Genomic DNA, 22,861 nt, shown 5'->3' with positions numbered 1-22,861 from the left:
TTAGATTTTGAGTGGCCTAGTTCTAGCGGTATATATGCTTGGAAGTTGAAGATGGTCATCTGCAAAAAGTAGAGCAAATTAATGCAGTTGAGTCCAATTTTGTATTTGAGGAAAAGAGCAATCAATATAAGGATATGCTATAGTGAGGTTGCTCTGGATACGATGATATCTAGAGTTTGTATATATTGAGTATTGAAGACCTGTATGCTTAATTTTATTTCTTACACCAGTAACACTTTCCCAACTGTAAAGTCAATTCAGCTTCATCTCGATTTCATTTTTTCAATAGTTTTAATTGTTCTCATTTCGAAGAAGCTAATTTTACCCTAAATTGACGTATTCATGATGTTCTGACCTAATTTTGATTCAATTTGAACGGAACGATTCAAAGCGATGGGATTTTTAGTTATGGAAACTTTTTTCCATTTCAATTTTCTAATTTGTATGGACATTTCACTTGCGAGGAAGTTTTTTTTTCTGAAAAAACATTACTGTTTTTTTTCTCTCATAAATTGTCTTTCTTATTTCCTTCTGGAGCTATTTCTTTGATAGAAGACATGATTGTGTATGTTTTTTGTTTTGTTTTGTTTTGTGTTGTTATTATTATTATTTTTAATTGTGTGAAAGAAAGATTCCTTTTTGATTCTTGAACATTTTATGCTATAATTCTATAGGATATCTTTTGAATTTAGCTTTGTAATTATTTTTCTTGAGAATTGAATTGTTGTGGTATGTTAAGATGCACCTACGTTTTGGGTGTGTAAATGCACAATAAATAGGGATAAAATTAAGATGTATGGGGGATAGACACCTATTACCCTTTGTCTTAATAAGCGAATGGGAAGTGGCCACCTGTCCTCCCTACAAAGTTATCTCTTAATAAGCTAATGGGGACAATACTTAATCCATTAAGCCACATACATATATGAGTGTTTCTTTTTAAAAGTAATGACTTAATAGACAAAGTCATGAAAACTAGGCTTTCTGATTAAGTCGTAAACTTTTTACTTTTTCCCTTCTTTGCCATTTTTTCTCAAATACTTTTAAACATCACCTAGAAAGTTATCTCTTAATGAACTAAAAGGGAAAAATGCAGAGAAAATGTAATCTATTTACAATAATTTATTGATTTAGCCACTTAATTATTGTCTATAGTGATTAAACATTATAGACTTTCTTAGAGTTAAGTTTTTTCCCCGGGTAATCGGTTTTGAAAAAGGTCAAAATACAGAAAAACGCAACATATTTTCTTTTTTTATCGGCTTAGTTTAGCTACTTGAAGTCTCAATAATCAATTTTGAGTGTTTAATGAAAACTGTCTAATATTTAATTTTTTTGATTATTTAGGGTCAAAATAATTTATTTTGGAGAAGTGGGTAAGGAGTTGCTTAAAGAAAACTGATTATTGAATTAAACAGAAAATTACCTAACTACCTATACTCTTAATGAACTGAGTATCTGATTAGATGATTCTTCAAGTCACAACAATCACTATGCATACAGATTCTTGATTTATTATTATCTATTTAAAGAATCTTTTATTAATTAGTTGGGTAGTGGGTGGAGGATGATGTGTATAGATAAATCATATAGTTGGTTGGTGGCCCCCCAAATCCATCATCATCAATGAAATTTCTTTGTGGTGAAGGAAACAAGGGCAACATATGGACTTTTATTAAAACTAATGTGTTCTTTTTAGATTCTAACTATTTATCTCTTTCTCTTTCTTTCACCGTCATGTGGATTCTTTCTTGATTTTGTCTTGCATCAGATACGATCAAGAATGAAAAAATTATTTTCTTTTCACACCGAAAATGATAAGTGACATATAGAGATAGAGTAATATGAACACTCCTTTGCATTTAAGAATCATATATAGTTAATTAACGTGAAAAAGGGCAAAATGCAAGAAATAGCAATGTAGTTTCATTTATTTGTGTATTATAAATGAAAGAAGTGTTTCTTGCATATAATCAAAAGTTGTAGAAGATCTGTTTTTTTGACTAATTACAAAAATTTCATGTATGATTTTGACTGGATGTTGACTTTCTTCATTTATTTATGACAATAACAGGATTACATGCCAACGGTTTTTTGACAATTTTAGTGCAAATGTTGTGGTAGATGGGAGCACTGTAAATCTTGGATTGTGGGATACTGCAGGTTAATTCCTTAATTAAGTATATGTGTTTTTTTTTTTTTTTTTTGCTAAAAGTATTTTACTTTTAATAGAAAAAAAAGGTCAAGAAGATTACAATATATTGAGACCTTTGAGTTATCGTGGTGTTGATGTCTTCATACTTGCATTTTCCCTCATTAGCAAGGCCAGCTATGAGAACGTCTCCAAAAAGGTGATTATATCTGTATTGATATTGGATTGGAGTAAATTACAGAAATGGTCCCTGTGCTTTTTGATATTTACCATGTTTAGTCCAAAGTTGTAATTTTTTTTTCAGTTTTGGTCTTCATTCTAAGGTCTCATATCGATATTGGTCCTTATTTTAAGGTTTTATATCGATTTTGGTTCTTATTTCAAGGTTCCAGGGACCAAAACCGATATGAAACCTTGAAATAAGGACCAAAGTTGGAAAAAATTACACGTTTGGACTCAACACAGTAATATGGGAAAGCACGGGAACCATTTTTGTAATTTACTCTTGATATTGCTTAAATTTTAAATGCAAGAAATAGTAATATACTTCCATTCCATAGATTCCATTTATTACAACATCTCTCTTTTTTTTTCTTCCTATTTTTGTATTGTACTTTGAAGAATCTATCAACTTATAGCAATATTCTCTAAATACAAAGCAACTTTAACCCTTTTATTATCAAGAGTATATTCGGTGCGTTAATAAATATTCTCTTAATTAACTGAATACTATTCGAAGTTTCTAACATTTACAACCAACTTATTTGAAAATATTTTTCTACTAAGTTGTGTGTATTCATCAAATTAATTTTGGAAAATATGAGTAAAATAATTAATGGGTTTTGTCGTATTTTTGTTGAAAATTTCAGTGGATTCCTGAATTGAGGCACTATGCACCAGGTGTTCCAATCGTCCTTTTTGGAACAAAGCTTGGTTAGATTCTTTTCAACCTTCATTCACTACAAAATGAATATTTGCAATTACTCTCATTTTTCTTTCTACTAGTTTGTATTAAACCATCCATCAAATGACCAAAATACCCTCCAATATTTTTGTTTTTGTGATGAAGAATGGTTGCCAAAATGGGATGCTTTTCAATTTGAGCATCCTAAAATTCGAATTTCTGCAATTCTTATAAAAGAGAGAAACTACAAGTCGTTAGTCACTGTAGACAAGTCAAGACCTCAAATGACCAAAATACCCTCCAACACTGAATAAATGTTTATATCTTTTGTAGATCTTCGAGATGATAAACAGTTTTTGAGTGACCATCCTGGTGCGGTTCCAATAACTACAGTTCAGGTACAGTTACAAATGACTTCCATTTAAAATGATGTTTAAAAAATATATTTGAGAGCACTCAGGGAAATATAAAGAAAAAATAAATGAGGGCAAATCTGTAAAAAGGTTAGGACTTGATGTGGAAAGTCTCATTTCTATGACTTTCTGTGTTCAGTGGAAAAGAAACACTCATATATAGCTTACCCAGTTAAAATTGTCTCTATCAAGTCGAAAAGAAAGATGTAACATCCAAGTGACGCGCTTTATAGTTTCACATATTAATAAGGAAAAACAGTTTTCAAGGTATTACACTTCTCTTTTTAGTCACTGAATTATTATGTTCTTTATGATTATTAGAATAATTGGTCGATGGCTAAATGGCTATAATTCTGAAATATTATAGTCTTGTGGGCATTAAGTTGACTTCATAACCAATTATGCAATTTCTTTTGAAAAAGTTTAACTTCTCTTAAATGACAAAACAACCCTTGAGATATATCACATGATGAATAATGTTTAAGAAAGATGGCCTCCAATTACCCATGAATATGTTTTACAAAACTATCCATCTTAATGCAGTACCTCAAATACTTTTTAATATTTTTTAATAATGATATTATTATATTTATACTTGCATAGGGAGAGGAGATGAAGAAGCTAATTGGTGCCCCTGCTTACATCGAGTGTAGTTCAAAAACACAGCAGGTGATGTCATACTTATGTTCATTTCGTATGTATATTTGTCCCATGAAATTCCAATGTTTGACTATTAGTCAAAGGTCTAAATATCCTTAAAAACACTAGGGCAATTTTGTAATCCACTTTAAGAGTTTGGACTTTGGAACATAAAAGTTGTTATAATATTCGTGAGGCAAATACCAAAATTAAAGTTGTAATTTTTTCCATGTGTCATCTAAAGATGAAAGAAGTTGCATTTTTTTATGAGAGACACCAATGAAACTGTTTTCAATGAAGTGGATGCAAGGGCATTTACGTCTTTTTTTGCATGTATATGGTTATTGCAGAATGCAGAACATGAAGGCGGTTTTTGATGCGCAGCCATTAAAGTGGTCCTTCATCCACGAAAGCAAAAGAAGAAAAAGAAGCGAAGGGGTCAAAAAGCATGCTCCATGCTGTAACTTTGTGCACAAGATTTTTAGTGATGAATCGAATGGAAAATGGGAAGAAAGTTTGACTTTTCAATGGTGAATGCTCAAGTGTTGATCGCTGTGGCCTTTATGTAGTTTTGATGAATTTACTCACTTTTATAGTTTTATTGTGTCTTGTGTTGTGTAATTAAGTTGATATATGTAATTCTTTAGCACCAAATAGTTGAGACTTTAGGGGACTATTTGGGTAATATGTAATATGGTTTTATGTAGATTGTGGAAAGATCTTGATTTTAAGAGGGTTGATAATGAAATTACTTTTGAATGGTTACTATATGCTTAGGGTGTATTGGTTTTGCAGATTCCGATGGAATCCAAAGGAACTGGAATTGGAGATTCCGTTCCATGGGATTAATGCGGAAAGTCAATGGAGATAAACTCCAATGTTTCCCTTGTAGTTGAATCTCTCCATAGCAATAATGTGGACAGGTCAAAGGAGAGCTGCTTTGTCAAAAACATGATTACCTTTTATAGAAAATATGCAACATACAAATGTATAGTATTTTCAAGAAGAAAACGTTTAGATGTATAGACTTTGTAAATAATAAGAAAAATATAATGATTTGCAAGATTAAAAAAAATAATCTTATGCAAGACAAATTCAGCAGCTAAACATGGATTCATCAAGGGGTTTTGTGAACAAACTGGAAAGCTTGTAGTCAGTAGGGATAAAATAGTAAAATACAGCTATGTTTCCTTTCCTCACTTTTTCCTGGATTAGCTTAACATGTAAAATATTGACATTTTCTGCAAATAATAAACTCACAGCTAACTGAAACATGTGATCCCGTAGGATGCTTAACTCAATTAATTGGAGTAAGTCTTTTCCCATAAAAGACAAATAATGCTTATCCTTTCACTCCTAACCAGGTAAGAACACTTGATTAAAAAAACAGATTCAACCAGGTAAAAAGAAAAAAGCAAATTGAACAATACCAAATTTTGGCTAAAGAATACCAACAAGCATTGTACTAGCTGCAGCAAATACACCAACTATTTATGTACTAAACATTCATGGTGTCAAGTAAAATGTATTAATCGTCATGATTGGGTTCACAGGAGGGCATATCCCTTCCATCAACAAAGATCTTCAGTTCATAGTTTCCCGCATCATCTTGCTCCTGTCGTATTTTTTGAAGGGATTCCAGAAGAGAAGCACCACAATTCCAAACTTTAATATACTCAAGCGTTGAGATGTCCCCTAATTCAAGGGGTATCTCTTCAAGAACAATGCAATTCAGCACCTGTAATTGTTGGAGACATGGAAAGTTGATACTTGAGGCTTCCCATTGTTTGATATTTAACTTTTCAAGTCTCAAAAATTTTAGTTGTTGAAACTGCTCCTCACCTGTTGTTTTCCACAGTGTTCCCTCAAAGCCATTGTCTACTATTACAAGAACCTCAAGATTAGGTAACGATTGAATGATCGACATGTCGCTCCACGGTAGACCACACCTTTCAAGTTCAAGACTTTTAAGGGTTGCAGGGAACCTAATTATAATGTGATTCTTTCCCAAGTTTGGTTCACCTCTGACAAATTCTCCCTCAACTGACCTCCTTCTGCTGTAGCCGGACCCAATTAAGATCAAGATTTGAAGGTAATGGAGTACTTCAAAGTCATTTTCCTTGTCAGAGTAAAGAGTAGATGTAAGTTCCTTAATCCCAGGAAAACATTTCTGAAAATTATCTACCCCATCTCCCAACACCACTTTCGAAATAACTTCCAGTAGTTTCATCGGTCCTTCAATAGAAGGAAGATAAAGATCCGCGTTACTGCCTAAGTGCCTCAGATTCACCAAATCTGATATGTTACTAGGTAAAACCATATAACTAGAAAGTGTTTTAATCCAGAGGGTTTGAAGGTTCCATAAATTGCATATTGATGGTGGGAATGATGACAGCCAAATTTGTAGGAACCTTAAGTGAACTAGTAATGCTAAACCAGGTGAAAAATCATTCGATTCACATTTTTCTAGATGTAACACCCTAAGAAGTGCAAAGGAACATAAAAACTTTTCTGGATTTAACACCCTACGACATGCGAAGGAATGAAAAAACTTTGAGATATTGTGAATTATGGTTGTTTCCCTATTAAGGCCTACAAATGATCGAACACTTGGGGTGGGCGGAGGAGACAATCTCTTAATGTTGATTTCTTGATATGTGACCACACGACGTGGCTTATTTGTGGTAATTACCTTTTTCCAATTTCTCAATTTCTTGTTTTGTTTTCGTATGATACTAAAAAGACGATTTGATGGTGGGGAGTCTATTTTCAGGAAGAATCTTTCTTCTTTTCCTTTTTCCACACATACCTGCCTCACAAGATCATGGACTTTACAATCACTGACATCACCCAAAGCATACCATTGTTCTACAATTAGAAGATTTCTGTCAACTAGATCCGTCAGGTAACCGTTTGCAATTTCCTTCAAGCTTCGACTTCCATCTTCTTGTATAAATCCCTCAGCCATCCATATCCAAAGCAACCATAGTGAAGAGATCCGGTAGTCTTCTGGAATCTGTTAAAGATCATCACTAGCCCAATAAAACAAATATTATTTAGAAGACTTTAGCTTGTTCTAGAATGCTCTAGAAGATTCTAGAACATTATGGAAGACTATGGAAGACTCTGGAATATACCGGAAGAGTCTAGAATACTCTAGAACGACATGGAAGACCCTGGAAGGATATGGATCATTCTAGAAGACACTGGAGCAACCTAGACCTCTCCAGAACATGGTAGAACGTTCTAGAAACATATGGAAGCATGTAGAATATGTTAGATAGTTCTAGAGTTATCTAGAATGTAGTAAGTGTATGCTAGTATCTAGAACCTTCCTAAGAGGCCTATAAATAGGTATGGAGCTCATTTGCTCCAAACCATCCAAGAAAGCCTCAAAGAAAGCAAAGTGTGTAGTAGTCTCACAAAGTGTAAGTTCTCCTTAAGTGTCTTAATAAAAGTCTTGTTGTTTCCCGTATAAAAGAGTCGTGTTCAACAATCTGGTATCAGAGCAAGGTTTCTTGATAGTGAGAACGAGTGATTCTCTTTGTATCGTGAGTAGTCTGTGACTCTGCAAGTTTAGTACTGAAACTAGCTTGTTTGGTATTACCGAGGTACTGCCAACACGATGGGTGATCTCCAAGTCGTCGGAGGAATCAAGAAACTCAACAATAACAACTACAAAACGTGGGAAACATGTATGAAGTCCTACTTACAAGGACAAGATCCATGGGAGGTGGTTGGTGGAAGCGAAACTACGCCACCAGAGGAAGACGTTAATGGTGCTTTGCGTAAATGGAAAATCAAAGCAGGCAAAGCAATGTTTGCCTTGAAGACCACAATCGAAGAAGAGATGTTGGAGCATATTCGGGATGAGAACACCCCGAAAGAAGCTTGGGACACGTTTGTGAGGCTTTTCTCAAAGAAGAATGATACGAGACTACAACTTTTGGAGAACGAGCTATTATCAATCTCACAACGTGACATGACGATTGCTCAATATTTCCACAAGGTCAAGTCGATATGTCGGGAGATTACTGAACTAGATCCGCAATCCGTCATTGCAGAAGCTCGAATGAAAAGGATCATCATCCATGGACTGAGGCCAGAATATAGAAGCTTCATTACTGCTGTACAAGGATGGCCCGTTCAACCATCACTTGTAGAGTTTGAGAATTTGCTGGCCAGCCAAGAAGCTATGGCTAAGCAAATGGGAGGCATCACGCTGAAGAGTGAAGAAGAAGCACTCTACACAAGTAAAAGTCGGAGGAATTTCAAGCCACCTTCTAAAGAAGGATACAAAAATGCTGACAAAGGGAAGAGTCAACCAGGAACCTCACAACCATGGAGATCTCAAAAGACCGACAATAAGAGTTCTCGGGGGAGGAGGTTCGAAGGCAACTGCAACAACTGTGGAAAGTGGGGCCACATGTCCAAGGATTGTTGGTCAAAGAAAAAGTCTGTGGAAAGCAATGTAGTAACTTCCAAAAAGGAAATAGAGGATAAATGGGATGCTGAGGCATTATGTGCCATAGAAGAAAATGAGTTGGCACTCATGACAATGATGGGAGAGCGTATCAACTATGAAAATGACTGGATCATTGATTCAGGATGCTCCAATCACATGACTGGCGATCAGAACAAACTACAAGACGTGAAGGAGTACAAAGGGAGTCACATGGTACTTACAGCCAACAATGCACGACTTCCAATTGCTCAGATTGGAAAAACGACGATCATGCCTGGTAATAAATCTGACATGGTGTCACTACATAATGTGTATCACGTGCCAGGTATGAAGAAGAACTTGTTGTCAGTATCGCAACTAACATCGTCAGGCAACTACATCTTGTTTGGCCCACAAGATGTGAAGGTCTATCGAGATCTTAAAATATCAGAAACGCCAACAATGGAAGGACGAAGAGTGGAGTCCGTTTATGTGCTCTCAGCAAAGTCTGCCTATGTAGATAAGACTCGTAAGAATGAGACAGCAGATCTATGGCATGCACGGCTAGGACATGTTGGTTATCACAAGTTGAAGGTAATAATGGAGAAATCCATGCTCAATGGCTTACCTCAACTTGAAGTTAAAACAGATGTTGTTTGTGCTGGATGTCAGTATGGTAAAGCTCATCAATTACCATATAAGGAGTCAAATTTTAGAGCAAAGAAGCCACTAGAGTTAATTCACTCAGATGTGTTCGGTCCAGTCAAGCAGACATCAGTTAGCGGGATGCGGTACATGGTGACGTTCATTGATGATTATTCGAGATATGTGTGGGTTTTCTTCATGAAAGAAAAATCTGAAACATTCTCAAAGTTTCTAGAATTCAAGACAACGGTCGAAGGAGAAGTGAGAAAGAAGATTCGGTGTCTACGCTCAAACAATGGAGGAGAATACACCTCAGAAAAATTCAATCGCTATCTAAAAGAATGTGGTATACGTCATCAATTCACATGTGCCAACACACCTCAACAAAATGGTGTAGCTGAGAGAAAGAATCGACATCTTGAAGAAATTTGTCGAAGCATGCTACACGCGAAGAATGTCCCAGGAAGATTTTGGGCTGAAGCAATGCAAACTACTGCCTATGTGATCAATAAACTTCCCCAACCAAGGTTAGGTTTCATCTCACCATTTGAGACACTATGGAACATGAAACCTACTGTTAGCTACTTCCGAGTATTTGGCTGCGTTTGCTACGTATTTGTGTCTAGTCATTTACGTAGCAAGTTTGACAAGAAAGCAGTCAGGTGTATATTTGTTGGATACGACAATCAAAGAAAAGGGTGGAGATGTTGTGATCCAACAAGTGGAAGATGCTACACTTCAAGAGATGTAGTGTTCGATGAAGCATCTTCATGGTGGTCCTCAGAGAAGAAAGTACTACCAGACTCGGAAAATATTGAAGAAGTTTTAAAACAAAAGATGGGGGAGCAAACTGCACATATTTGGTCAAGTGTTGATACACCTGAAGATCCAAGCGACACTGATGTCATTGAGCAAGAAGTAACTCAAACAAGTGATGCCGGTGAAAGGGAGCCGCCGCCTCCACAACTTCGAAGGACGGAAAGAATCCGAAAGCCTAATCCCAAGTATGCTAATGCGGCCATTTTAGAAGACGGTGTTAAAGAGCCGGAGACATATGAAGAAGCAGTTAAGAATAAAGCATGGCAGAAGGCAATGGAAGAAGAAGTTACAGCCTTAAAGCAGAATCAAACGTGGGAACTGGTACCAAGAACAAGAGATATAAAACCGATTTCCTGCAAGTGGTTTATAAATTAAAACGATGCACAGATGGATCAATTGAAAGATACAAGGCTCGTTTGGTGGCTCGAGGGTTCTCACAACAATATGGACTGGACTATGATGAAACATTTAGTCCAGTGGCGAAGATAACTACTGTACGGGTGCTGCTAGCTCTTGCGGCTAGTAAAGACTGGAAATTATGGCAGATGGATGTGAAGAATGCTTTCTTGCATGGAGAATTAGATCGGGAGATCTACATGAACCAACCAAAGGGATTTGAGGATGCAGTTAATCCCACTCATGTGTGCAAGCTGAGAAAAGCTCTTTACGGATTGAAGCAGGCACCAAGAGCCTGGTATGGTAAGATTGCTGAATTTCTTACCCAATGTGGTTATTCAGTTACACATGCAGACTCAAGCCTGTTCGTCAAAGAAAAAGAAGGGAAGTTGGCAATTGTGTTGGTTTATGTGGATGACTTGATCATCACCGGGGATGACGAAAGAGAAATCCATCAAACAAGAGAAAATCTATCGGTGCGATTCCAAATGAAAGAGCTGGGGTAGCTTAAACACTTCTTGGGGTTAGAAGTTGATCGTACAAAGGAAGGGTTGTTCCTCTGCCAACAAAAGTATACAAGAGATATACTTCAAAAGTTTGGCATGTTGGAGTGTAAGCCAATATCAACACCAATAGAGCAAAATTCCAAGATATGTGCTCATGAAGGAAAAGAGTTGGATGATGGAACGATGTATCGACAACTAGTAGGTAGTCTTATCTACCTAACTTTATCTCGGCCTGACATTGCTTATGCAGTTGGAGTTATGAGTCGATACATGCAAAGTCCGAAGAAACCTCATTTGGATGCTGCCCGACGGATCTTGAGATATGTCAAAGGTACAATTGACTATGGTCTCTTGTATAAAAGAAGAGAAGACTGCAAGTTGGTTGGATATTGTGATGCTGACTATGCAGGAGACCATGATACCCGAAGATCAACCACTGGGTATGTGTTCAAGCTTGGGTCGGGACCAATATCATGGTGTAGTAAAAGACAACCAACAGTATCATTGTCAACCACGGAAGCGGAGTACAAAGCAGCGGCCGTAGCAGCTCAAGAAAGTACATGGTTGGTACTCCTAATGGAGGACTTACATCAAAAAATTGACTATGCAGTACCACTTCATTGTGACAACCAATCTGCAATTCGGCTGGCAGAAAATCCAGTATTTCATGCTAGAACAAAGCATGTGGAAGTGCATTATCACTTTATCAGAGAAAAAGTCTTGATGGAAGAAATTGAGATGCGGCAGATCAAGACCGATGACCAAATAGCAGACTTGTTCACCAAAGGGCTGAGTACTGGAAAATGTGAAGGTTTTCGCTGTCAGCTTAACATGGTACGAAGAATGAGGGCTAGTGTTGAGGGGGAGTGTTAAAGATCATCACTAGCCCAATAAAACAAATATTATTTAGAAGACTTTAGCTTGTTCTAGAATGCTCTAGAAGATTCTAGAACATTATGGAAGACTATGGAAGACTCTGGAATATACCGGAAGAGTCTAGAATACTCTAGAACGACATGGAAGACCCTGGAAGGATATGGATCATTCTAGAAGACACTGGAGCAACCTAGACCTCTCCAGAACATGGTAGAACGTTCTAGAAACATATGGAAGCATGTAGAATATGTTAGATAGTTCTAGAGTTATCTAGAATGTAGTAAGTGTATGCTAGTATCTAGAACCTTCCTAAGAGGCCTATAAATAGGTATGGAGCTCATTTGCTCCAAACCATCCAAGAAAGCCTCAAAGAAAGCAAAGTGTGTAGTAGTCTCACAAAGTGTAAGTTCTCCTTAAATGTCTTAATAAAAGTCTTGTTGTTTCCCGTATAAAAGAGTCGTGTTCAACAGAATCCATCCCAGATAGAGAAAGCAGACTCTCAAGTGAAGAGGCAGATGGTCGTAACTTAATGCTATGGTTTCCAGACAGCCTTTCTCATCACTAGCAATGTACGATTGGACACTGCAAGAAATTTTTACCCACAAATCTTTATTCCTTGCTTCTTTTGCTAGAACTCCTGCCATCACAACCACAGAAAGAGGCAATCCGTGACAGTTTTTTGCAATTTGCTTTCCTGGATCAACCAACCATTTGGGACATTCATCTCCTTTAAACACCTTCTCACACAGCAACTTCCAACTTTCTTCTTCTGACAAATGTTGTAAATGATGAATGAGTCCATGTGATTTTGCATGCGAAGCAACTTCGTTGAGGCGGCTAGTAAGCAGAATCCGACTTCTATTGTTATGATCAGGGAAAAACAACTTCAACTTATCCCATGCCTCTGTACTCCAGATATCGTCAATGACAATTAAATATCTCTGACAGTATAGGCTCCTGTGCAACATTTTATGAAGCTGAGAGTCCGTTGCTTCCTCAAGCTCTAACTAATCATCTATGGATGACAAAACTTGAATCAACAGATCCCGCTTGTCATATGTCTGTGAAACAGTGACCCATCCACGGACATGAAAATGATAAACAACATAAGGATCAGTGAACACTTTCTTAGCAAGGGTAGTCTTATCGAGTCCACCCATACCAACAATTGAGACCACATCCAGATGCTTTCCATCTTCAGCAAGTTTGTCCCGTATTATCTCAACATCACCATCAATCCCCACAACCATTTCTTCCGCTACTTTCTTCGATCCGAGTGAACTTCTACTGTGGGAAGTTCCAGCAGATTGCATTTGCACAACATCACCACCTAGCCCCACCACCATTTCTTCTAATACTTTCTTCGGTCCTAGTGAATTTGTAGGGTTGGAAGTTCCAGCAGCGGACTCAGTTCTTTGAGACGAATCAATCTTCATATTATCGATTCTTGTGGTTATGAATTCCACTTTAATAGACTTAATTGATCTCATAACATCCTCAAGGTTCAGAGATGTTTGAAAGACATCAGAGATAGTGAAATACCCGTTATTTCTAACATGGACAGAGGATATAAAGATATCAACTATATCTTCTGCCTCTTCAGCTGCTGCTTTGAATCTTTTCTTCAGCTTTCTAACTTCTTCAAAGTTGTGTAGATCTTGGTCTTCGTGGTTGAAAAAAATTTGGATCATGGAGCCAAGTTCTTCATAAAGCAGTTGCAATTGAGGCCTTTCACGTACAATTGATGGATTATCCTTGATCACTGGAATATCATTGGAGTATATCAGCTGCTTCAGCTTTTCCATGAACATCTGGACATATGCATATGCCATCTTGTTTCTTCCTCTCTTGAAGAACAGTAGTGGTTTATATTGAAGTTTTGAATTAAGCCAAACAGGTGAGAGGAGTTTTGCAAGTTTTGTGGATTATTAAGACCCTTTGAATTTTCTTTGTAAAAAATTGTTTGGCTCATGTTTGCTGGGAATATGGTCCCACCAATCCAGACACTATATACTGATTTTCATTTAAAAACTTTTCATGACCCCATTTTTAAATCTTTATTTTTTTTCTTCATTCCATTTCCAATAATAGTTTATACCTTTATTACGTTGTATAAACTTGTAAATTTAGAATATAAATAGAATTTACTGACTTATAACAATTTTTAATATATCTCCACAGTTGATATTAATATTGGACATTATTATAAACATATAAATAACATAAGTACATAATTTTTATGTTAAAAGAGTATAAACTAAAGGGTAGTTTGGCAACCTCTAAAGGATAGGCCCTAATGATTTAGAGGCTCTGAATGAAAATATGTTTTAAATTGTTGTGCTCATAATACAAATGACTATTTTACCCTTCTATCCAACAAGTTGTAAAGTTGTCAGGTTCTAAAATCTAATGATATATAAGCATTTTTCTTCAAAAGGAAAAGAATTCAAACTTATTGCAATCAAATCAAGTTTAATATCTACTATTTCTATAGCAGATTCACAAACAAGGATCAAACTTCCAAATCAAACCCAAAGGAAACCAAATCAAGCTTCAATTAATCATCGAGATGTGGTTATCATCATAAAAGGCAATCAACTTTTCCAAGACCCCAATGGCCTGCAAGTGAACATGCTTCATTTACAATCCCTTCCATTTTACAACCATCTCCAAGAATACATTTTGTAAAAAAGACAGAATTTTTATAATAACTGAAAAAGAGATTTGAAATCTTATGTGCAGTGGTCAACTATCTCGGCATGGGGTTTATTATTGTATTTGGCAGCTAGATGCTTCTTGGCAAGTTGTAGACCAATAAATAGCATTGGCAATAAAGATTGTACATGTGTACTGAGTAGTAACCAGCGGTAACTTCAACACCAGGGGTTTCAAAGTCTTTTTTCTAGTAGAAGACACTCCAGATAATTAATCATCAAGTTGCAAAGATCGAGCAAAATCAAGAACATATCATGAAGCACAAATGAACCTAAGATTGAGCCATAAAATTGCAATCTTGTTCTACTTTTATGGGTTAAATTTACTCTGAAATGGTGTCCTCTTTAAATGTAATTGATTAACGATATTTTTATTGTCATTTCTGTCCAAATTAATTTGATATATAAGTGTATTTCTAATAGATACAAGCATGACGTGAAACAACTAGAAAGAAACGCTATAGAAGACTTCTTAGCAAGGTAACATTCATAAGAGAGATTTTGGGATGTTAATTACAGAACATAGAAAGAATGATCTTTAGCAAATTCAATGGTTGTGGAATCCAGTCCACTAACAAAAAACATCCAAAATCGTTCGTAATGGGAACGTGAAACCCCAAATAGTGGAAAGATAAAGTAAAATATATATCAAAGTAACAAAATGTAAACATCCAAAACAAAGAATCTGACTTCAAACTGGAAAAGTACCAAAAAAAAACCCTAATTCTAAAAAATCTTAAATTCAGAAATAAAACTAACATCCAAATCCAAAACAGAGATGAGAGAGCTTACCGGAGTTGGGGTGACACCCAAGGTGAGGGGGATGTATGTGATGCCGAGGCAATTAAAAACATAAATATCAAATTACAATGCGAAAAGCAATTAAAAAGTCGATTATACCAACGGACCATATAAACCAGAAATTAGTGATCTGAAAATGAAATAAGCTTTTGTTTTTTGTTAACTGTTACTCAAAAGTCAAAAGCATTGATTTTGGTAAAAACACCGTATAGTCACTGATTTTTGTTAACAAATAAACAATAATTATGCTAAAAGAAGTAACAAATAAGATACATTAATGGAAACAATTAGTCAATTAATATTTAGCACATTACATTACAGAGAAAAAATTACCAAAATACCAAACAAGATTCGAATCATGAGATATCTGAAATTACCTCAAGATTGTCTTGCGGAGAAAAAATAAAAGAGGAGAAAATAATAAAAACTGGAAATTGGTTTCTCATCAAGTCGTCCTCCACCTCCACGTTCGGAAAATTACAAATTGGAAATATAATTAAATAATTTCTAAATTATTTGATAAGAATAACATATTACAGAGCTCAGAAGAGGAGAAAAGAATCAGAGTTTGAAGTTTCGACATACTGAAAGTTGGAAAGCAAAGAATTTGTTTAAGGGGAGAAATTTTTATTTATGTATCGTTGCAATGAAATTTCTATCAACTGTCACATATTGACTCCTGGACTGCGCTGGTTTTTCTATTTGCCGCCATCCATTCTCCGGCCGCATTCGGGACGAAAATTGGGTTCAATTTTAACAAGGGGTGTTGTTTGGGTTTGATCTATTTGATCCAATCCAACTAATCCAACTAAGATAATCTAAATTGATGCTAGTTTTGAAAAATTAGATCCAATTACAATTCAGTTGGATCAGTTTTAATAAATTGGAACATTTTAAAACGATATATAATTATAATATTACTTAATTTTACAGAAGAAATAAAAATAAATTATTTAATTTTGATTTAAATTTTATAAATGGCTACAAAAAATGTATGTTATATTTTAATATTTTATACAAAATCTTTTGAAAAAATGTATATTAATGTTTTTATTACCTGACGTTTTTTGAACCTATTTGAAGAAATAATAACAAAATTAATAAATAAATATAGATTTATTAAAAATAAATAAATAATAAATTGTTATTCGGTTATTAATTTATAAAACAAAATCAATCCAAAACACAAAATAATAATTCAGTTTTGTTAACAGTCAGTCAAAAAACTCGAATATCCGAACCAAATAGTCTAAACCAAATTCTCCAGTCGGACAATTCAGTTTTTATCTAAATAGTACCAACCCTATTTTTAACATCCAAATTACACACACAACCACATTGTTCCTTGGGGCTTGGCCTCATGTTTATGAAGCGTGTTTTAAGTTGTATTTAAAGTGGTGTTTGTTTTTTTTTCAAAAGTTCTTGACATCTAATGTTTGCATCTTGCAGACAAGCATAGATTGTTTGTCTTACAAATTGTTTGTTTATTTATAGGGTTCTAAATAGCATGCCACGACGGCGCCAAGGCGTGTCATGGTGTTGAGGCGTGGTCTGGATGTCCCTAAACTACCCTAGGTGGTTGTGTAAAGTTGGGCGCCCAAATAGTGTGGCGTAGTAAGTAGCGATTTCTTGTGTAACATGTTTTTTTGGGTCTCCTATGGAGCCGAGGTTTCGACATGTTTTGTGAGTAGTCCAGACTCCGGATTCATCATGGGTGAACCTCCATAGCCACAAAGGGGTTTTTGTTCCTCCTTGGATTTGACCTAAGGATATAACACGCTTTTGTAATGTTCACCGACCAGTTGAAAGATGACATTTTTGTAAACTTTTAGTATGATTGAAAATCGGTGATTATATGTTAGATTAAATGTATATTGACATGTGCAAATATTAGGTTTTTGTTAATATATGGCTTGTTTATATAGCTGGATGATATATATATATATATATATATATATATATATATATATATATATATTAGGTTTTTGTTTGTAACATCTGGATTCCCAGGTATCCTATTTTAAGTATTTATATTAAATTATAGAGAGGGACTCGGCGAGTAAACGCTCAGACTCGCCGAGTGGGATCGCGCATCTTTTGGGTCTGATTTAATGAAGGACTCGGCGAGTCCATGCGTGGACTCGGCGAGTCCGCGCTGTTAAATGAAACCCTAAATCTCAGGGCCTGAGCCCTATTTAAGGACCTTTATAACCACCATTTGCGGCTACCAGACCCTTGAGAGAAACCCTAGAAGAGCTTGAATGTTGTGTGAGGGAAGAAGCCATTATTTGACCTTTGTGGGTTGGTTTTTGCAAGAAGAAGGTGGTTCCAGCTTAGAGGAGGCCAAGGAGGATTCATATCTGTTGATTTCAAGTAAAGGACATCATCCTTGAGGTAACTTATCGATCCTTTTTAGTTTTGTTAAAGAATCCATGGATATAGGGTTTTCTATACCCTTTATTGGGTTGATTTGTTGGGAATATGGTCCCTTAACATGTTTAGACTTCAGATCTAGACCCATAGTGGTCCAGAGAATGTTATTCATCTTGCTTTATGATGAGTTATGGGGGAAATGGACTTAGGATGTTGTATTTGGGGCTATTTCTTCAAGTAGAGTTATTTGGACATTGCATGAGTATCAAGATCGAACCTTTACGTGTTTATTGAGCTTGGGAAGGTCAGATCTACGGATTAGAGGAACAGATCTGACCTCAGAAGGTCATTTGAGTTTGAGCATGGCGGCAACTCGCCGAGTCCATAAGTGGACTCGACGAGTCGAGTCGAGGTTGCCCCGCGATTCGTGACAGGTGTAACTCGTTGAGTGGATGGATGACTCGACGAGCCAAGAGAGGCTGAAAGGATTCAGAGGACCCGCATGGACTCGCCGAGTCGCCGATGTGCACTCGATGAGTCGGGTCAAAGTTTGACTGTTGACTTTCGTTGACTTTAGGGTTTTGGTCAACGCTGATTCAGAAGAGTTCAGGGAAGGGTAGAATGACCTTCTACCCAATTTGTAGAGATGAGATCATGAGAGAATATTGATCAGGATGTTAATTGAATGATAGGGGGGAGGCTAAGTCGGGACATTGAGCACGAGAATTATCCGACTTCATTGAGGTGAGTCTTCTCACTATACTTTACCTAGAGTGGTAATTAGAGTTATGTGACAGAGTATTTTGTATGCTTTTGCATGATGTGATTTCTATGTGATTTATGCTATGTATGTTACAGAGTTTTCAGAGTTAGGACCGGAAGGTCCACAGAGTTAGGGCCAGAGGGCCCACAGAGTTATGGGACTGGAGGGTCCCACTGAGACACATTGACCAGAGGGTCAAACAGAGTTATAGTCTCGAGTGGATAATATGTGTTGTGTGTGGTATTTTGGGGAACTCACTAAGCATTTATGCTTACAGTGTTGTGTTATGTGTTTCAGGTACCAGTGGGGATCGCGGGAGGGCGCCGGCTTGATCCGTACACACATGAGGAGCTTTTACATTTTATGATCTTGGGATGTGATGTTATGAATTGATTATGTGATATAATGATATTTTTATAACAAATATGAATGAAGTGTGTTTTTAAAATGTGAAAAATTATTTGAAAATTTGGGTGTTACAAGTTGGTATCAGAGCCCAGGTTTGAGGGATTTGGGTGCACCTACGGGTGTATCTGAAGTCAAACTGAGGATTTGAGAGGTTTTCAAAATAAAATTCACAAATTTTTTCTCAAGAGTAAAAAGTTTTTGAAAGAGAAGAGCAGAGCAGTGTGTACGATCAGCCAGCGCCCGAACGGTGATTTCCCAAAATACCCTTACATTATGAGTTATGAGATATGTTATGATATGATATGAATGCTAGAGTAGGCTAGGTATTCTTATTAGGACTAGAGTGGCCTGATTTGTGATGCCTTAGCCTAGGGATTTTGTTGCTAGGAGATGCTTGAGAGTGAATAGAAAGCAACGAGGAACTTATGAGAGATATGCTAGAGAGTAGACTATGTATAGAGAGAGAATAGAGTACTTGGGATTTGGGATCCTAGGAGGGGGACTTGGGTGAATATTGATGCGGCGTGGACGGTAGTATTGGGCTCGTACTACTGAAGGCATCGGATCAGTGTGCAACCCAAGTAAGAATCCTTAGGGTACCAGGGATCAAGTAGGATTGGGATATCGAGTGTGTGTACACTCGAGCGGGTCTTTGATATCTTGTGTTGTATTTCAGAGAGACATCATGGTTGGGACACGCCACACACCTGAGAGTAGTGGTGTTAGCGATAAGGAGATCCGCGGACTGATTCACAAGGATGTGGCTGCTGCCATCCGTGCTGAGATTCTAGAGATGTTCGGGTCTATCAAGACCACACTGATTGAGACTTTTGATGAGCGGTATGCTGCTCTTACTGATGTTGTTGTTGCTGCAGCCACTGTGGGCGTTGCTGCTGCCAGGCCGTAGGGGGTGACACATTGTTGTACCGGGAGTTCAGCAACACGAAGCCACCATAGTTTGATGGGACTCAGGATCCGATAGCCACAATGAGATGGATCTCTGACATTGACGGGTGCTTCTACACATGTTCATGTCCGGAGCATCTGAGAGTTCGGTTCGCGCTGAACCAGCTTTGCTTAGGGGCGAAGGATTGGTGGAAGTTTGTGACAGCGCGCTATTCTTCAGCAGAGATTGCTGCAGTAACCTGGGAGAGGTTCATCGCTATATTCGTGACGAGTACGTTCCCCCGGTGGAAAGGGAACGTTTGGCCTAGGAGTTCTTGATCCTCAAGCATGGTACTAAGTGTGTTACTGTGTTCACCAGGATGTTTCATGAGAGGGCGATGTTCTACCCTGAACACGTGTCTTCCGAGCAGGCACGTATGAGTCAGTATTTGAGTATTTTGAGGAGAGACATCCGCGAGTTCGTGGCGAACTCGACGTACCAGACATTTGCCAAGATTCAGGAAAATTCCCGAAAGAGGGAGATTGAGCTAGAGACTCAGGCCAGGGAGGAAGCGGAGTCTCAGGGGAGGGATCGACGACCGACACACTCCCAGCCGACTGCCAAGCGGGCTAAGCCCGCCGATTCGAGACCAGGGAACCAAAAGGGCCGCACTTGTGGCAATACGGAAAGAGTCATGAGGGGGTGTGTAGAGCAGGGTCTTGCTACAAGTGTGGCAAGGAGGGGCACATGGCCAAGGATTGCCCCAAGGGGTTTGCAGTTTATTTTCACTACAACCAGACCGGACACCGAAAGGCCGAGTGTCTGCAGTTATGAGGGTTAGCTCAGGGAGCTTCTCAGGGATCTGTCCCTACTGCTGTTCGAGCTACAGAGAGTCGGTCGGTGAAGGCCGAGGCGCCGAAGGCTTGCGGGAGAGTCTTCCAGTTGACAGCGGAGGAGGTCCGTGTAGCACCCGATGTTGTGGCTGGTATGTATTCTTTCCTCTATTTATTTTGAGTTTATGGTGTTATGCTTATGTTGTGATATGCATAGGTACATTTCTTGTGTGTTTTGTACCTGCTTTGGTGTTATTTGACTCGGGTGCGAGTCGGTCTTTTGTGTCGTTAGCCTTTAGTCAGCATATCAGTATTCGTCGTGAGGCATTGAGTTGGCCTTTGCGAGTTTCCATAGCTGACAAGAGAGCAGTGTATGCTACTGATGTGATTCGAGGATGTGTACTCAAGATCTTCAGCGTTGAGTTTCCGATTGATTTGGTCCCGATTGCTATGAGAGATGTCTGTGTCATCGTGGGCATGGACTGGTTGAGCAGATTTGGAGCGGTTATCGACTGCGAGCGACATTTGGTGACCATACGAGACCATAGTGGGGGAGTTCTTACGGTTTATGGTGAGGGTACCCGTTCTGGGTCAGCATTTTGTTCAGCCGTGAGAGCGAGGCATAGTCTACAGCAGGGTTGTAGTGGATATGTGGATTATATGGTGGATACGAGGGTAGGTGCAGAGAGACCGAGGTCGGTCGAAGAGGTCCTGATAGTGCGTGAGTTCCCGGATTTTTTCCCCGAGGAGTTTCCAGGTGTGCCTCCCGAGAGATAGGTGGAGTTCCGTATCGATTTGGTTCTAGTGGCAGCGCCTATCGCCAAGGTTCCCTATCGCCTTGCACCTCCAGAGATGCAGGAGTTATCCTCGCAGCTTCAGGAGCTGCTGGGAAATGGGTTTATACGGCCGAGTAGCTCGCCGTAGGGAGCACCGATCCTTTTTGTCAAGAAAAAGGATGGTTCACACCGGATGTGCATTGATTACCGGGAGTTGAACAAGCTAACGGTCAAGAACCGTTAGCCCTTACCGAGGATAGACGATTTGTTCGATCAGTTGCAGGGAGCATATTGGTTCTCTAAGATTGATTTGAGGTCTGGATATCATCAGATGAGGGTGCGTGATGAGGATATCCAGAAGACAGCGTTCAGGACTCGTTACGGGCATTACGAGTTCGTGGTGATGCCTTTCGGGCTCACAAATGTACCAGCGGCGTTCATGGATCTCGTGAACAGGGTGTGCAGGCCGATGTTGGATCATTCGGTGATCGTGTTCATTGATGACATTTTGGTGTATTCGAGGTCCAGAGAGTAGCATGAGGAGCATTTGAGGGAGATCCTCGGAGTTCTGAGATCGGAGAGGCTTTATGCCAAATTCTCCAAGTGCGATTTCTGGTTACGAGAGGTCCAGTTTCTTGGGCACCTCGTCAACCAGAATGGGATATTGGTCGATCCGGCCAAGATTGAGGCGGTGATGAGTTGGGAGGTGCCGAGATCCCCTTCGGAGATCAGGAGTTTCCTGGGGTTGGCCAGTTATTATCGAAGATTCATCCATGATTTCTCCAGAATTGTTGTTCCTCTCACCAAGCTGACCCGGAAGGGCGTGGCTTTCAGTTGGGGCCCAGAGCAGCAGGCCTCATTCGAGACACTTCGCCAGAGATTGTGCGAAGTACCAGTGTTAGCCCCTTCCGGAGGGAATGGAGGATTTTGTGGTATACTGTGATGTGTCGATATCGGGACTGGGTGCGGTGTTGATGCAGAGGGGTCATGCGATAGCATACACATCAAGGCAGCTGAAGCCTCATGAGGCGAGGTATCCTACTCATGATTTGGAGTTGGGGGCTGTGGTGTTCGCCCTCAAGATCTGGCGCCACTATTTGTATGGGGTTCGGTGTACCATATACACGGACCACAAGAGCTTGAAGTATCTGATGGATCAACCCAACCTGAATATGCGCCAGAGGAGATGGTTGGACGTGGTAAAGGATTATAAGTGTGAGATCCTGTACCACTCGGGCAAGGCTAACGTGGTAGCCGATGCCTTGAGTCATAGGGCAGAGAGTGACCCTTTGCGAGATATTTGTTTGAGGATGACAGTGATGACTCTGGTTTTGGACACCATTCGGGAGGCCCAGGTAGTGGCCATGAGACTGGGGAACCGCAAAAGGGAGCGGGTGATCGGTCAGATATCTGAGTTCATTGCCGATAGTCGTGGGCTTATGACTTTCCAGGGCTGGATTTGGGTGCCATATAAGAGCGGGGTACGTGCCATTTTGATGGAAGAGGCGCACAT

At 38.5% G+C, this 22,861-nt stretch overlaps 2 protein-coding genes, 1 long non-coding RNA gene and 1 pseudogene across 3 annotated transcripts; 2 read left to right on the top strand and 2 right to left on the bottom strand.

Annotated features, from left to right (window-relative positions):
- Nucleotides 1–2,124: 2,124 nt before the first annotated feature.
- On the top strand, nt 2,125–4,876 carry LOC111915275 (rac-like GTP-binding protein RHO1). Its single transcript, XM_052766644.1, has 6 exons — nt 2,125–2,135; nt 2,216–2,351; nt 3,022–3,085; nt 3,390–3,454; nt 4,073–4,138; nt 4,459–4,876. Exons 1-6 carry the CDS (start codon nt 2,125–2,127, stop codon nt 4,483–4,485), a joined length of 369 nt encoding a protein of 122 aa, XP_052622604.1. The 3' UTR covers nt 4,486–4,876.
- Nucleotides 4,877–10,686: 5,810 nt separating this feature from the next.
- Nucleotides 10,687–13,715, bottom strand: LOC128128168 (putative late blight resistance protein homolog R1A-10; annotated as a pseudogene).
- Nucleotides 11,015–11,791, top strand: LOC128127908 (secreted RxLR effector protein 161-like). Its single transcript, XM_052766643.1, has one exon. The coding sequence runs from the start codon at nt 11,015–11,017 to the stop codon at nt 11,789–11,791; it is 777 nt and encodes a 258-aa protein (XP_052622603.1).
- A 474-nt stretch (nt 13,716–14,189) lies between the features above and the next one.
- On the bottom strand, nt 14,190–15,672 carry LOC122195508 (uncharacterized). Its single transcript, XR_006185752.1, has 2 exons — nt 15,301–15,672; nt 14,190–14,696 (listed from the first exon to the last, which is right to left on the bottom strand). It is a non-coding gene; the product is annotated as an uncharacterized LOC122195508 (long non-coding RNA).
- Between the last annotated feature and the right edge of the window lie 7,189 nt (nt 15,673–22,861).

The sequence above is a fragment of the Lactuca sativa genome, chromosome 8 (genome assembly GCF_002870075.4).
Source record: "Lactuca sativa cultivar Salinas chromosome 8, Lsat_Salinas_v11, whole genome shotgun sequence".
NCBI lineage: Eukaryota > Viridiplantae > Streptophyta > Magnoliopsida > Asterales > Asteraceae > Lactuca > Lactuca sativa.
This window is presented reverse-complemented; position numbering and strand designations above follow the sequence as displayed.

What these genes read in the sequence shown, in the direction of transcription:
- LOC111915275 (XM_052766644.1), top strand. An exon ending in CCTTTTTGGAACAAAGCTTG is followed by an intron (nt 3,086 to 3,389) that starts GTTAGATTCTTT and finishes TATCTTTTGTAG; the next exon opens with ATCTTCGAGATGATAAACAG. An exon ending in TTCCAATAACTACAGTTCAG is followed by an intron (nt 3,455 to 4,072) that starts GTACAGTTACAA and finishes ATACTTGCATAG; the next exon opens with GGAGAGGAGATGAAGAAGCT.
- LOC128127908 (XM_052766643.1), top strand. Translation starts at nt 11,015, where the DNA reads ATGTTGGAGTGTAAGCCAATATCAACACCAATAGAGCAAAATTCCAAG.